The sequence below is a fragment of the Adiantum capillus-veneris genome, chromosome 17 (genome assembly GCF_014529385.1).
Source record: "Adiantum capillus-veneris isolate H3 chromosome 17, ASM1452938v2, whole genome shotgun sequence".
Classification (NCBI taxonomy): Eukaryota; Viridiplantae; Streptophyta; class Polypodiopsida; order Polypodiales; family Pteridaceae; genus Adiantum; species Adiantum capillus-veneris.
The window spans coordinates 105,670,725-105,686,955 of record NC_140947.1 but is presented as its reverse complement, the minus strand read 5'-3'; the positions used below and the strand labels follow the sequence as shown (position 1 = coordinate 105,686,955).

The 16,231-nt window shown below is 44.6% G+C and overlaps 1 protein-coding gene across 5 annotated transcripts in view; it reads right to left on the bottom strand.

The window, feature by feature from the left end:
• LOC147437829 (uncharacterized) overlaps positions 1–16,231 on the bottom strand; it is a 226,120-nt gene that overhangs the window by 58,317 nt on the left and 151,572 nt on the right. For all 5 annotated transcript variants that reach the window (XM_086487273.1, XM_086487274.1, XM_086487275.1 and 2 more), the window contains 3 exons: positions 10,091–10,235; positions 1,837–1,950; positions 1,659–1,751 (listed from right to left, as the gene is read on the bottom strand). In XM_086487273.1, coding sequence (XP_086343399.1) covers positions 1,659–1,751; positions 1,837–1,950; positions 10,091–10,235 — 352 coding nt within the window. The remainder of the gene's footprint in view (positions 1–1,658; positions 1,752–1,836; positions 1,951–10,090; positions 10,236–16,231) is intronic.

The following is a 16,231-nucleotide window of genomic DNA, read 5'->3' as shown; positions in this document are numbered from 1 at the left end:
TCGCTTGGGAAATTGAGGTTCCATGTCCAAAGCTATGTGGACAAGGAGTATTTCTTCATCTCTCCTCTCAAGCACGAGGATGTAATCCTAGGGGCACCATGGTTTGATCGCATGGCTGCCAATGTTAAATTCCTTGAAAGGCAAATCTACTTTAGGTTCTGGAAAAAAGATATGTACATAGATGCTAAGGAGTTGGGTAACACCATACCCATTGTACATAAGCAAGCTTTCAATAAGTCAATAAAGAGCTCTATTTCTGTGTACATGATTTTTGTTAAAGATTCTCAACATGAACCTAATACTTTAGCAAAAGAAAATATAAACAATCAAAAGGAATTAGAGTTATCCAATTTCCTCAAGGGGTTCCACGATGTTTTTTTTGACGACATCCCTTGTGAATTACCTCCCAAACGAGGCAATGACGACCATGCAATTGAAATTCTTCCAGGAAGTTCACCGCCTAATAAACCTCCTTATGGAGTTTCCCAAGCTCAACAAGAGAAGATTATGCGGAAAGTGCATGAGTTAGTCAAGAAAGGCATGGTTAGACCTAGCTCATCTCCATTTTGTTCACCAGTGTTATTGGTGCAAAAGAAAGATGGCATATATTGTATGTGTGTCGACTATAGAGCTCTAAATAGGATCACTATCAAGAATAGGTTTCCCGTTCCACGGGTAGAAGACCTATTTGATAAGCTACAAGGGTCGACCTACTTCAGTAGGATTGACCTAAAAAATGGCTACCATCAAATAAGGATAGTTGATCAAGACATTGTAAAGACCACATTTCACACTACGTTTGGTCTTTACAAGTACATTGTCATGCCTTTTGGCTTGACCAATGCACCAGCCACATTTAACCGCTGATGGAGAAGCTATTCAGGCCTCACCGAACCTTTACTGGAGTGTTCTTTGATGATTCGGTTCGTGTTCTGGAGTGCTCTTGGGCTGCTTCAAATGGTTTTGGCAGACTTGTTGTTATGTTGGGGTTTCATGTTAGTTTTGATGTTTCTCTTGCTTAAAATTTTGCCCCAATTCTACAATTCATTTAACAGAAATTGGTGTCACTAGTCAACATCATATTTATCTGTGGTGGGGACAAACTTGTGTATCGGGTGTTTTTGGCCACATCTTGTGCATTGTTCTGTGGTGAATCCTGCAGTCAGGGGTTTCATTGCAGTGGTGGATATTGGTATAAACTTTCTGGTTGTATGACTCAACCCTCCTACACTAACAGGTGGTCAAATTCAGTCATATTCTCTCATCATTTCATTCCCTCACTTCGGTTTGTTTCCTGGTTTGCTTAGGATCATGTTCTACAATGAGATGCTAGGATTTATCTCATATTACTTCTCATTAGGTAGTGTAGAATGCCTGTATGACTTCTCTAATTCCTGTGGTTATTTATATTAGGGCCTTGACAGAAATACTTGATGTTGAGAAGTGTTGCGAACATAGGCCTGACCAATTACCGCATGAATATGATCCTCAACAAAACCTGTTTTTGCTTCATGGCTGGACTATGAGCGCCACAGATGATATAGTTTATTAATCATCTTTGCTCCACATTAGTGATAGGTATACACTGCCTCAAATTTAGTTTGTCCCCTTCTTAACCATATACTGGACAGAGCACCAATATAAGCTGCAAATATTACCCATAGCTTTATTCCTGCTTGTGCCAGAAGAGTCACGGTTTCTTGTACCCCATCTTGTAGCTTATCTTCAACAGCCGTAACTCCAAGAAGCACCTGCAAGTTAAGGAAAATATTCTTTTCTTTTGAGCAGAAAAACATAAAGAAAGCTAAAACAACAGCAGACAAAATATATGCCCACCATTTCCCTTTCAATTGAATCTGCGGCCTCTGCTAGTTTCTCATCACGATCATCAAGTGCTACACTAGCCACACGGAATCGGGATGCCCAGCTCTGAAATTCTGCCTCATCAATCTGAAAAAGTTGAAGCTTTTACCTTCATTTGTGTGCTTGGAAGAGCATTTGTGTGCTTGGAAGAGGTTCAAATGAAACACTATTCACGGTACTTACGAACATGAGCAGCTGATATCATCAGGAGGAAAAAAACCCAACCTACAAATTACCAACAATCTCAAGCGCATAAATTGATCTAGGCTCTCAAATAACGCATATTTGAGATGTCTATATGTGTGCACCTGCAAGCTCGTAAGCATGCATGCAATATTATAGGAAGTTGCAAAAGCTTTTGACACCCATTAATGGGACTGAACATCTTTGATACAGTAAAGCAGCAAGGTATGTTTAATGGCATCAAGCCAAAAGAGAGATCTTAGTCTTAAAGTAGCAAAACATCTTTCTTATTCATGACCTTTGGGAGCTCTTTGAGACAGGCTTGTCCGCTGAAATGTCAGGCTATATGCTATTCTCACATGCACAGGGTCTTCTGTACTGTGAGCAGTTGGCATACAAGTTCACTTGCATAAATCAGTGTGCACTTGATGGCCACCCACTCTCAAAATAATTTCTTTTTGGGGGCTTCCGCACAGTATTTCCATTAGACCCATTAAATATTCAAGCTTCATATAAATCCTTTGCCTATGACCCATTAATGCATTCAAGATTTATTTAACTCCTTTGGCCATAACTAAAAATTTATTTGTGAACGCTTAAGGAGTGATGGTGATTGAAGGTTGGATTGTCAATGTTTTCTAGTTGAACCGATTATTCAGACATGGACTGCTCCTTTCTTCTTTTGTTTCTTAAATATTGTTTGAATGATATCAAAAACATTGAGGAGCAGAGTAGAAGCATGAAAGCATATATACTGTTCTGAGGTAGATAACAATCTCAAGAGTACAAAGGACACGGGGTATATGTATGGTATTCTTTTGTTTCCTTGAACTTGGCAATGTTGGTTTTGACTTAAGAGACAACTACAACTGCCAAGATTAACAGGGCGAAGTTAGTGGGTTCCCTCACAGACTAGACATGGCTGGTGGAGGGCTTCTTGCCTTCATGGACTATATATGTGTGCTTTCTATTCATGACTAAGCAAATACAAGATGGAACAGCTTTATGACTCAGTCCTGCAGCAAGACCTGGAGGAGTACACTGGATGCCAGCAAAGAAGTTCAAGAAATAGCCAGGCAGCCAAGCTGTTGTCTCAAACATGCCTTACACCCTATGGTCCAATTAAAATTATCAAGAGACCATATAATTTACCATGACTGTGAATAATATTTCAGCATTCCTACATGATTTTATGCAAGTCTAGCTTCGTGACTGTCCAGACTGCAGGAGACGCAGTTATGCTAGTTATGGCATTCCTGGAGAATGGAGGGCACACCTTGAAGTCCATGCAGATCCTAGAATATGGAACTCATTGCAATTTCCATTTAAATAGCTATTGCGAATAGAGTCCACTCTGCACATGAGACTTTAGGGTAACAGGTATTCACAAGTTGTTTGGTAGATGAGATTTTGAAAATGTCCAACTAGTCTGCAATACAGTAAGAGGTACCGGCTGGATTTTATTCAAAAAATCCAGCATTAGTAGAGAAGATTCCCTGGCAGGGCGGAGAGAGGACGCCAGAGGAGGGGGCAGACGTGTGGTGGAGATACAGTGCTGGGAGTGGTGGGAGACAATGAAGAAAGGAAGGCAGGTGTGAGGAGCGCGTACAGCACGCGAAGGGGGCTATCTCAATTCTGTTTTTTTAATTAAAGGGATGCGAATCCCAGCACGAAGGGTGTTGTCCCGCATGGCTTATGGGAGTAGCCAGAAGTTTTGCACGTGCATGTGCGTGAGTTCGATTCCATCCATGGGTCTTCAATTTTAGAAGGCAAAGTGCCATTCAAACCCTTGATTGTCACGTGCACATCTAACCTATGTGCATGTGGACAAGCTACTTCACGTCTAGGGTTCAGGTTAGCTTGGGAAGTGTTCTGACACCTTTGTGAGCATGTGCGCAGGCCGTGCATGTCCAGGCACTTAGATAGTTGCATATCCTTTGGTTGCACACAACATGATCATTAGCATGACAGTCAGTAGCCATCATGAGCAATTTACAGTGCACAGAACCCATTTTCCCTATTTTAGCCATTTTTCACTTATTATTAATAAGTGACTTTGTTGGGAAACTGGGTAGGGCAAATTGGCTAAGTTAATAAATAAGGAAACTAGCGCTAGCACTTTCTGCCAGAAGAGGCAGCAGAGATCCCGAATCTAGTAGTGCACCTTCTTAGCAAGACCGGCGGAACTCCCCAATGTTTTCAACCATCAAGACCAACCAGCATTTTCTGTTGCAGATCAGCCTTGGCGTTTTGCTACAGAGTGACCAGCATTTTCAGTCAGCAGTACCACATGAGGCCTAGCGTTTTTGGAGCAATACTCCTAGCGTTTTTGCAATTGCAAATTGCCCCTGGCGTTTTGCAGTTTCTTGGCATCAGATCAGCCATTGCATCAGCGTTTCCAGATTCCAACACTTAGACTCCGTAAGTACAGCCCCAAACTTCGTAGATCTCACCTTTCCGCAGCAGATCCTCGCCGGGTGGTCAGACCAGCCAGCCTTTTCAATTTCAACCCGCTGTTCGCAGATTTCAGCATCTGCGTTTTCAGCACATCGTTGTCGCGTCGTCGCCATCGCCGTCCTGGCCGACACAGTGTCAGAAATCAGCAGATAGCAAATTTGCAGATTTCAGCCCCTAGCGTTTTCAGTTTTCAGCCCGTCTCGTTGCCCTCATCATTGTCGTCGACATCGTCGGCAAGTTCATTGCATCTAGACCATTGTATCAGATTTGTGCAATCAATAGCATAGACCTCTCTCGCCATAGAGAGTGGGCCCTTGGAGGAGGGTTTGACAACATTTTGGTGTCGTATTCTACACTCTCTCTCTCTCTCTCTCTCTCTCTCTCTCTCTCTCTCTCTCTCTCTCTCTCTGACTTTGTATCAGAGACACTGCATTGTAACTTTATGGTCTCATAGGTCACTTTGGCCTTTTGAAGACGTTAATATAACATTTCATTTCATTTCTCTCTCTCTCTCAGTCCCAACACCTTCATTCACAGTCTCATTCACTTTGTTTGTGATCATTTGCACTCTCTCATTAAAGGAGCGGAAGGCTCTCCCTTCAGTAAGTAAAAGGAACCCTTGAGCACAGTTCGGAGCACTCATCTTGAGCAAAGTTCATTCACTTCCGCTGCACCTTACATTGGTATCAGAGCTTTGGCAGTGTTTCTGTATCACTCATGGAAAGAACCACATAATTGTTTTTGCTTGTTGCGTCGCACGTAACCCAAGTCCACTTGGGCGTGTCGATTCCTACTCGTGTTTTTGAAGAGTGACACTTAACCCAAGAAAGAAGGGCTTGTCCGGCCTCCCCTTGTTCCTCTTTTCACTCATTAAGAGCGGACCGTGCACTTAGCGGCCAACCAATCGACGTGAGGTGGGAAAAAGCAACCCTGGTGTGAGCACAAGGCCGCTAAGGGGTGCGTCCGTAGGGAAGAGTAGAGCTCGCGTAAGAGAAGATCCTTCTCTAACACAGATTCCAAGCTAAAGAAATACCTCAAGAACCTCAAGAACTCAAGGACTCAAGAACCCAAGTTCCTCGTGGACTTAAGTACCAAGAACTCCGTGTATGGTCATCACTCGAAGCGGAATGGATACTTTGCATGAAGGTGACGAGCATGGAGGTGGCGAAGAAGAATTTTCCCCACCAGGAGGTTTTTCCGACCCTCCCCCCTTCCCATCTACGCCAAGGGTTGCACCAAATCCTATGGAGGTTGTGGTCAAGACGATGATGGACATGATGTTACAACAAGAAGCCCAACGCGCCGCCGTGGAGCGCAAGCGCGAAAAAAGAAAGTCAACCTTGGATCGCGAGCGTGAGCAAGCGCGCTTGGCGGAGGAGGAAAGAAAAGCAATCTTGGATTGCGAGCGCGAAGAAAGAAAGGCAAAATTGGATCGCGAGCGCAAAGAAAGAAAGGCAGAATTGGGTTGCGAGCACAAAGAAAGATGGTTAGCCTTGGAGCGTGAGCGTAAGCAAGCGTGCTTGGCGGCCGAAGACAGAAGGGTAGCCTTGGAGCGTGAGCGTGAGCAAGCGCGCTTGGCGGCCGAAGACAGACGGGCGGCCTTGGAGTAAGAGCGTGAGGCGCAGAGAGACCAACGCATGCAACAATTGGTCCTACAAGTACTCAATTTGAAGTCCGAGCCGCTCAAAGATGTTGGTAGTTCATCAAGTAGCACAAGCAGAGATTCAGACTCCAACAACCCCGTCACTGAGAAGTTGACGTTCGGTAAGTATGACGGTACGATGGATGCTACTATTAATCATTCTTGGTTGCATCAATTTAATGCTTACTTTGCAACAACTAAGAAGACAAGAAATAGCAAGGTTTTGACGGCAGTCATGTACCTTGCCGGTGATGCCATTAATTGGTACCATGCATGGCAAGAGGCACAGTTGACCGCGCACCTAGAGGAAGTTCAAGAAGGCGCGCCCATTTCCTTCAATTGGGCCGACTTCCAAGACAAGCTCAAGGCACGGTTTATGCCACCCCAATACCTAGCACGGTTGAAAGACGCTTGGCACAGTCTCAAGCAAAATGGTATGCCAGTTATGTCTTTCTCTAATCGTGTTTTGCAGCTCGGCACCCAATTGTGCAAATCGGATGATGAGCGCAAGGAGGCATTGCTTTATGGATTAGACGAGTATATCAAGTATGATGTTGAGGTACTGGATCCAATCGATCTCAACAAAGCGGTAGCGATTGCTCTCGTACAGGAAATGAAGCAAAATAAGGGAAAGCCTAAGGAGAACAAGTCTTCTTAAAGTACCTCTCAGACTCCTCAGAACCCTCAGAATGGTAAGCATGCTAAGAACGGTAACTCTTCTAGCCAATCTTCCTCTAATCCTTCGGAAAAGAACTCACTAAATGAAATTAAGGGTAAAGCTAACACACTTGCTAAACCAAAGCTCACCCTAGATGAAAAAGTTGCGCAAGGAATCATAGGAGGATACATCATGGCAAAAGAACAAGTCATTTATTCTTAAGAAGGTCGATGTTATCATTGTCACATCAAGGGTCATATAAAGAAAACATGTCCTAAGATTGAATCTAACGAATCTAAAGAACCCACAGAACCCACATCCTCTGTTAATGCCATAAATGAGAACACTAGTGTGTCCCAAGTTTCTCATGATCCTCTCATTGATGAATCTCTCATGAAGTGTTATGTTCATGTGATGGTCAACCCATGGTGGTCTTGTTTGATTCTGGTACTATGCATGATGTGATTGGTGACTCTCTTGTCGAAAGATGCCACTTGGAGGTTAGCAAGACATCTCCTCTCGAGGTGTCGGGCTTCGCTCCTGGTATGGACTCTCTCATTACACGAAAGTGCCTTGATGTGTTATTCATTGTTCAACAAGCGTCCTTCCGCAGAAAATTTGTAGTGTCTCCTCTTTAAGGATGTGATATGATTCTCGGCATTCGATGGTTACGTGAGCATAACCCTCTCATTGAGTGGCAGACAATACTCTCACTTTCATTGCCAAAAGTGACTCTCCCATTGTCATTCGTGGGGAGGAAGTTATTCATTCTTCACCTCTCATTTCTAATGTGCACGCGAAGCTTGAAAAGAAATAGGAGAAGGAGACTCTCTCCGTCTTTTCTTCTTCAAAGCACAAGACAAATGTTTTGCATGATATAGATGTGATTATTCACAAGGATGATGATTTGCGCATAATAAAGATGTGATTGTTCACGAGGATGATGGTTTAGTTGATGCTTTTTCTAGTGACGCTAACCTCATTGCAGATACGATCAATCACGCAGAATCGATCTTGGCTCTCGAGTCGACGTCCAAAGAAATCACTCAGGAAGTATTGTGTGTTCGCATGATTAGTCAGCACGCATTGTTCGAGTGTTTCATTCGTGACGGTTTCTTGTATTTTTGTCACCGTTCCTTTCCGCAGGCATGCCATATTGTACGATGCACATGATTCACTCATAAATGAGCACGGATGTATGTGGATTACACTTGAAAAGAAGAAAAGTTTACATTCAAGGAATTCACATTTGATGTCTCTTCCTTGGCATGGCACAGTCTTAGAAAGAGCACAAGAAAGATTGACCATCAAGCATCGGCATTTCCATTGTGATTTGCCACAGTTGATAGATTTAGATCAAAAAGTCAAGTTTGGACCCCATTTTTTGCGTGTGTTTAGTGAACGGTTAGGCACTCCGTCACTTTGTTCATCTACATTGCATGCATAGTCTTTTAGGAGCAATAGTCATTTTCCCGTTACTCTACATAGAATGGGTATGATTATGATTTTATGTTGGGAATAGTTTTAGGAATTTTCCTCCTCGGAGATTCTTGCAGAAGGTGGACCTACGTCCATAGCCGAAGTTGGAGCATTGAAGCAGCCACAGATCCCTTTGTGTCGCTTTCGGCACGGCCCAAAGAAACAAGCATTGCAAACCTTTATGAAGTTCAAGCATCGCACGACTCACGCATCAGAGTGGGCCGGGGAAGAATCCTTCCCAAGATTCTAGACATTGTTGGCGATCTCCCTCGACGCCATACAGTTCGGTACCAGTACCTCAATTTAAAAAGGAGGGGATGTCAAGTGCACCCTAACGCTATGTGCATGTGGACAAGCTACTTCAGGTCCAGGATTCACGTCAGCTTAGGAAGTGTCCTGGCACCTTTGTGAGCCTGTGCGCAGGCCGTGCATGTCCAGGCACTTAGAATAGTTGCATATCCTTTGGTACACAGCATGATCATTAGCATGACAATTAGTAGCCATCATGAGCATTTTACAGTGCACAAAATACATTTTCCCTATTTTGGCCATTTTTCACTTATTATTAATAAGTGACTTTGTTGGGAAATTGGGTAGGGAAAATTGGGTAAGTTAATATATAAGGAAACTAGCGCTAGCACTTTCTGGCAGAAGAGGCAGCAGAGATCACGTATATGGCAGTGCACCTTCTCAGCAAGACCGGCGGAGCTCCCCAACGTTTTCAGCCATCAAGACCAACCACGTTTTCTGTTGCGGATCAGCCTTGGCATTTTGCTATAGAGTGACCAGCATTTTCAATCAGCAGTACCACATCAGGCCTAGAGTTTTTTGTGCAGCGTTTTTGCAACTGCAGATTGCCCCTAGCGTTTTGCAGTTTCTTGGCGTCAGATCAGCCATTGCATCAGCATTTCCAGATTCCAGCACTTCCGCAAGCACAGCCCCAAACCTCGCAGATCTCACCTTTCCGCAGTAGATCCTAGCCGCGCGGTCAGATCAGCCAATGTTTTGAGTTTCAGCCCGCTGTTCGCAGATTTCAGCATCTGTGTTTTCAACGCATCGTCGTCGCGTCGTCGCCATTGCCGTCCTCGCCGACAGTGTCAGAATTCAGCAGATTTGCAGATTTGCAGATTTCAGCCCCTAGCGTTTTCAGTTTTCAGCCCGTCTCGTCGCCCTCATCATTGTCGTCGACATCGTCGGCAAGTCCATTGCATCTAGACCATTGTACCAGATTTGTGCAATCAATAGCATAGACCTCTCTCGCCATAGAGAGTGGGGCCCTTGGAGGAGGGTTTGAAAACATTCTGGTGTCATATTCTACTCTCTCTCTCTCTCTCTCTCTCTCTCTCTCTCTCTCTCAATCTCAGCACCTTCATTTAGAGTGTCATTCACTTTGTTTGTGATCATCTCCACTCTCTCATTAAAGGAACGGAAGGCTCTCCCTTCCATAAGTAAAAGGAACCCTTGAGCACAGTTCGGAGCACTCATCTTGAGCTAAGTTCAACATTCACTTCCGCTGCACCTTACATTGAGCTACAAGGAATCTTGTGAGATTCCATCTAATAGAATTAGGAGTTAGGGACCGAGTGATCGTGTCCAATGTTTATACCAAGAGTGCTTAGAAAATATGGTATTACTGTCTGCAGTTCTTTAGAAAATATGGTACTACTATCTCTCAGTGCAATTTTCTCCAAATTTGTATAAGGAATCAGCACTGGTGCATTTGGAACAATGACCCTCATTCACTTACTGACTTTAAATCTCAAATTCCATTGTGAAAAACTTGTTATGCTAGCAAAGTAAAATCCTACCTCGCGTTCAGCTATGCAAAGAGTACGAAAACCAGCATGTGCAAATTCTTCCATGTGTTTCACACTGATTTCTGCAATACCTCCTTGATCTTTTGCCAGTCTTTTTAAAATAGCAGTGTCAGCACCCTTGCAGTATAATTTTATTCTGTGTCAAATAATATTAACATCGATAATCGGATAAGATAAGTAACAAACACTTTCAAATAAAGTAAAGTGCAAGAGTTCTTGATGTGATGCAGCAATGAACCTTCAGCGAGGGAAACTGAAAAGACATGGTACCTCAAAACCCAAACTTATGTGCTTCACTTGTTTGTGCTTTTTGATGTGAGACAAAGTGCTCCTAAAAGACACTCATAAATCATTCTTTTTTATGACATTTGGTAATGTATTACTCAGATGGTCTGCCCAATGAGCAGCTGTATTTATTTGACTCAGGTTCCTCACCAGATTGTGCTCGAACACGGCTGGTGCTTTCCACATACAAGACAATTATTAATGACGTAACGTTTCGGAAACAAATTCAGCATAAACCATACACTCAATACATATGTCTAGAATCCAGAAAAAAAGCAGTCATCCACAAGACAGTACAACCTTTAGGTTCATCATGCACAGTATTGATTAAGCACTATGACGTCACCGGCATAGAGCTTAGGTATCAATATATGCTCTCTTTTTCTTTTTTTCTTTTTTCCTCTTTCTCTTTTTTAAAAAACTCTGTAATCATATTGATTACCTAAAAGGAATGTATATGGGCAAACAACCCATCAAAGAACTATGTACAAAGGCTAGAAGTCCAATATTAGACACTAACATGAAAAGCCCATAACCAAGATGGCAAAGCAGCCATGCTAGACGATCAAGCAATGAATGTCACCACCAAGATGCCAACCTTCCAGACCCGTGCATTTGCCACAAAAATGACCCCAGCAATGGTGGGCAAAGAAACACTCCAAAGTAAAATATCTCTCAACCGGAATACATCTTGTTGAAAACCACTTGCACCATCAAAACAAAGACACTCCGCCTGGTCCCAGTAATGAAGCAAATCATAAAGGAACTGAATATATGAAGGATACCATGCATGAGAGCACTTTCCAAAAACCCAGTCACGAGGAAAAAAAAATTCACCAGCAACATGAAACCAGATGGATGAAACAAAGGCCCATATTTTATTGGCAAGAGGACAAATAATGAAGTGATGTCGGTTGCCATTAGAAAGATGATGACAGCACAAACTCACTCCCAAAGCAAGCCCTCCCATCATAGCCCGTCAAAGAGATAGCTTTCCCTTATAAGGAAGTTGCGTATGCCAGCCTCGAAACAATACATCTCTTCACCAAGCAGAACATATCTTCATCCACCAAGCCTTGTTGGCCTTGTCAACCAATCAATGCTTTTGTCCAATAAGAGAGTGACATAATTTGCAAAACTGGCAGTAATGGGCTTTTTTCCTTTGACTTTCCAATCATCACAAGGCCGATTGACGAGTAAGGCAAGAAGCGCATGAAAAGAATAAAGGCAAACAAAACACAAAGTCTCTCCGAAATACCTCGATATCCACCAAGGATACAATATCAATGCCACACTCTACGAAAAGAGAGAAGCTAGCTGCATTGCGGAAACACCATATCTAAGAGGTAAACAATGCCAAGCCTTGCCATATGGTAGAAATGTCGCAGAAGGTGCTCTTTGCCAAGCCAAGTAATAATTGTAGAGGTGGAAGGCACCTCAGAGTATAGAGAATTTGTTGCTTCTCTAAAAAAGGGTGGCTTCTAATGAGAAAACTTCAATACCTCTTGCCATGCAAACGCCAAGCGCATGAGCAAAGACGACTGCTTATACTTGAATGGCTGATTTGCATTTACAATATGCTACCATGGTGCCTCTATCAAAGTCTTACCATGTGGGAGAATTGTTGGGCATATGAAATACTCAACAATTAGAAACCCATGGGTGCATGGGAATTGTAGCAGGCTACAGTGTCACTTTCACAAGACACACAATTAGTACAGTTGATCTGGTCTGGTCCACACTGGACGGACTCTCTGGGTTGGGCAATGACACATGGAAGGGATATGGATGGTGGTCTAGTGGACATCGTGGCCAGGTCACCACCTCCACTCAGTCTGGAGATAGACTTAGATGGCTGACATTTATGAGCCATTGGTGGCTCTTTATTGTGGTACATATGAGTAGTAGTTGTTGGGTCATGATTATCATCTTCTTCATCTATAGTCCGGTGTCGTCGTCTAGAGCAGTGTGTAGATACACACAACACGTCTGCACCATCCCTGCACATCTGAGCCTCGACACCCCCATTGTACCAATGAGTTCTGGGCTGGAGCTCAATGTGGTGCCATGCCAGAGTCTGTTTCGGTTCCTTTGAGATAGTCGCGTCCATATGTTCAGGTTTGTTGTTCTGTCTCTGTGTCGATTTGCTTTTATCTATTGTTTCCTGTGTTTCTAGTCTGTTTTGAGTGAGATGTCACGTGCATTGCACTGAGGAGCACCCACTGTAGAGAGCACGACACACTATCCGCGCTATAGGTGCTCTCATTTTTTGCACGCCCGATGGGACCTCAACTGAACTCTCACTCTCTGTTGAGGTACAAATCGAGGAGCTAGCTGGGTTTTACCTAGCCTCGCCTACTTTGCCTGGCCAATGCAGCCTGCTAGTCTGGTCCAGTTTCACCATAGACAGCCTACTCTAGCTGACCTAGTCTCTTGCCCTGTTGGTTTGGTCCTCTCTCACCCTGGTCCAACCAAGCTCAGCTCTCGTCCTGGTCTAGTCCTTCCTCGTCCTTGGTCCAACCAGATGGTCTAGTCACTTGCCCTGGTCTAGTAGAGTCTAGACCTATGTTCAGCAGTTAAAAGTCTTCTTGCCCAAAGCTTGGTTGGATTTATGGTCACTGCATGACACATACAAGGCGGTCATTAGAGTGTCAAAGCGTAGTACTGAGTCCTCTGAAGCACTACAACACAAGACGTCAACCCTTGGTACCTAGTAGAAGTCCACCAACGTCATCACCCATACCTCCACATACGGCATTATCCATTCCTCCATCCGGTTCTACATCTTCCAGGTCACCTTCCCTAGTAAAGCTCTCTCCCATTTTGTTAGAGCAAGCTATTGAGCAATGGGCTCCTGAGCAAGTGGCCATGGAGGCGTTGACCAGTGTTTTGGCCAAGGTAAACATCAAGTTTCCTACTTTCAAGGGACTCTCCTTAGAAGATGCAACGACCATGCAAGGATGTTTGTATCTCTCTCTAGAGGTCGCGGTCTTAATAGAGAAGATTCTTATTTGGTGTTGTTTCCATCAACATTGCATGGTTTAGCAGACAAGTGGTATAGTCAGTTTGCAGAGAATCACTTTTCTACTCGGGCAGCTTTAAGAAACAGTTCTGTGTAACATTTAGGCCAGGTGACTTCCAGGAAAAGGTTTTGGATGAGTTGGCCAACATGGTGCTCCAGCCATAGGAGACTTTTGCAGAACTCATGACTAAAACCAAGTCTCTGGTTGCCAAGCTTCCTCAGCAACCAGGGGAATTTATGGTTAAGAAGTGAGTGGAGAAGGCTCTTCCCAAAACTTCCTAGCAAAAGCTCCGAGAGAGTCTCCGACTTGATGCCACTCTGGAGGAGTTTGTCGCGGCTGCTACTAGGATAGAGGGAGCTAGGAAGCTGTTCACCAACTCTCCTCAGGAAGAGATCCCCTCAATGTTTTTGGAAAGTCCTTCTGATTCTTTAACTTATTTACGTAGGGAACCGAAAGCCCTAAAGTTACAGCGAGCTCTTCAAGAGGAGAGGTCCTTCTCTCTTAGACAGGAGAAGCGTCCACATCACGAGGCATTGGAACAGATCAAGGGCGAGCTAGAAGAGCTCAAGTCTCAGCAGGAGACTAAGGCTATGGTTTGGTGTAGCTCATGCCGCTCTCCAAGGCACCCTGTCACGAGGACGTGGCAGTTATTAACCATGTCACAGAGATGTGGCAACTGCAAACCTTGATTGTTGGTTTCTTTCCAATGGGGTTTATTTTATTTGTTTTGAGACCCTCTTTTTGAAGTAGCAAACGGTCGGACATTGTATGGCCAATGTGAACGGTAGATTCACCCGCAGACGGGAAGTGGTCGGCACTGGAATTCGTATGGTAAGAGGATGTCTAGGCTCAGAGCAAGATCATATAGGTCCCCCCGTCGCACTTAGCAAGTTGGTGGATACTAGGAAGTGAACTCAATTAAGGCGTAAAGTCAAGGTGGGACTACCAACAAAAAGTATCCGACAGTTGGGCCACCTTGCATTTTTGGATGCGGTCCCAATGAGGATAGATGGTCAGAAGACCAGTGGGAGCCCAACGGAAGCATCTCCTAAAATTTAGGGAACTGCTATTTTGGGCCGTGAAATGTGTTCGCGTCATTACCTCCGGTATGACTAGGGGAACATTATATAACTCTGCCGCGACGTCAACTGACGCGTCGGTTGGGATATTTTTAAGCGGCAAACCCGAAACGGGAAAATGCTTGAAAATGCGCCAAGTGTCACATTTTCGTGAACTTTCCTCTTGCAGAAAAATGGGCGCTGATTTTTAAGCTGGGAGAGGCCTCATTTGCAACCTGTCACAGGTTAAGAGCTATGGAGTGCTTCTTTTCCCTCTCATGTACAGTGTGGTGCTAGGAGTGATGCCCTGCACACTACACACTGCTCTCTCTCTCCCCTACGTGCAGTTATGTGATGCCCCACAAGAGGGCTACTCATTTGACTGATGTACAGTTGTGTGGGTTCATGCTTTTGTGCTGAGGCAAGAGCCTCCTTGAGCAGGAACAGGGGTAGCTAACTGCTGCTCCAAAGCAGGCACTGGTGAGGGTCATAACCTCACCGTACAGGTGCAAAATCAGCGCTGTGTATGCGCTGTAAATTCACTGTTTTTCAGCCGTACGGACGCCAGGATCATTGGGAATCGTGCCCCATTGGCAAAGGACAGTTAGGGGACTGTTTGGGGCTGAAAACAGGGCAAAAACCAGTAAATACAGCGTGCCGAATTTACTGTTTTTGGACAGGAATCAGAGGGTATACGACAGTGCAAGCGAGTTCCAACAGGGGAATTGGTTTCGCGCAAGTTTTGGGGCTGTTATGCTGCCGAAATTTGGCCAAATCAAATGGTATCTAGGTGGATACACGTGAAGGATTCCCAGGACCTTACCTTGTAATTTACCCTCCTAAAGAATAAAGAAATACCAAAAGGGACGCCAATTTTGGGGCCTACAGGTTGTCGACGTCTGCTCGGAGCATTCTAGCTTCCGAGCCGTGTGTGTACTCAAGTGTTAACTCCCGTCGCAGGTTTTCTTTGCAAAGTGCTGTGTGTGTGTGTCTAAAGTAAAGAATTTCAGGTGAAAGCCAACGCCTACCGCCCTACGGGCCGGTTTCATGGTTCCATTGCCGGGATATCAATCACTTTTTCCTCAAAGAGTGAGCCTGGATTGTTCAGGGTAAAGACACACAGTGCAAGAACGCGGGGATTACACTATGGCCGACAAGGGGAAGGGAATTATGGAAGAGGGTTCCTCTCCAAAGGACAGACAGGAGATTCCTATGGTTTTTGAGATTGGCGAGAGCTCACGGCCACGTCAGTCTGTACCTCCTGTCAACGTGAATGTCCCTCCAGTAGTACAGGGCTTTATGACACGGCAACTTGAGAATGATGCGTTTAAGACTCAGTTAGTTGCCGCGGTGAATGTCTTTTCGCAGCTGGTGCAGAATGCGAGGTTTATGGAATTCTGGCAAGCGCCACCAGTGCAACAGCAAAATAGGCAACCTACACCGCGTACGGAGCTTGTTGAAGCTCAAGCCCAGGTACTTCATGAGGCGCAGGAGGAAAGGGAACACTCGCATGTTGCGGAGTCGGGGGCTCCAAAGCAGGTTCCTCCCGTGCTTGAACAGGTGGCTAGAACGCCTATTCCACAGGTTATGCCAGTTCAGCCCGCCACCTTTCAGAGCCAGCATGCTGTCTTGAATGGGCAGGGAGCTGGATACCAGGCTATGCACTCAGTTTTTCCACCACCCACGGTACATCCTGGGTATTTCGGGGGTGGATCAGTGTTCCAAAGTATGGCTGGTTATGCGTCTGGAAGTCAGCCGTACATGCC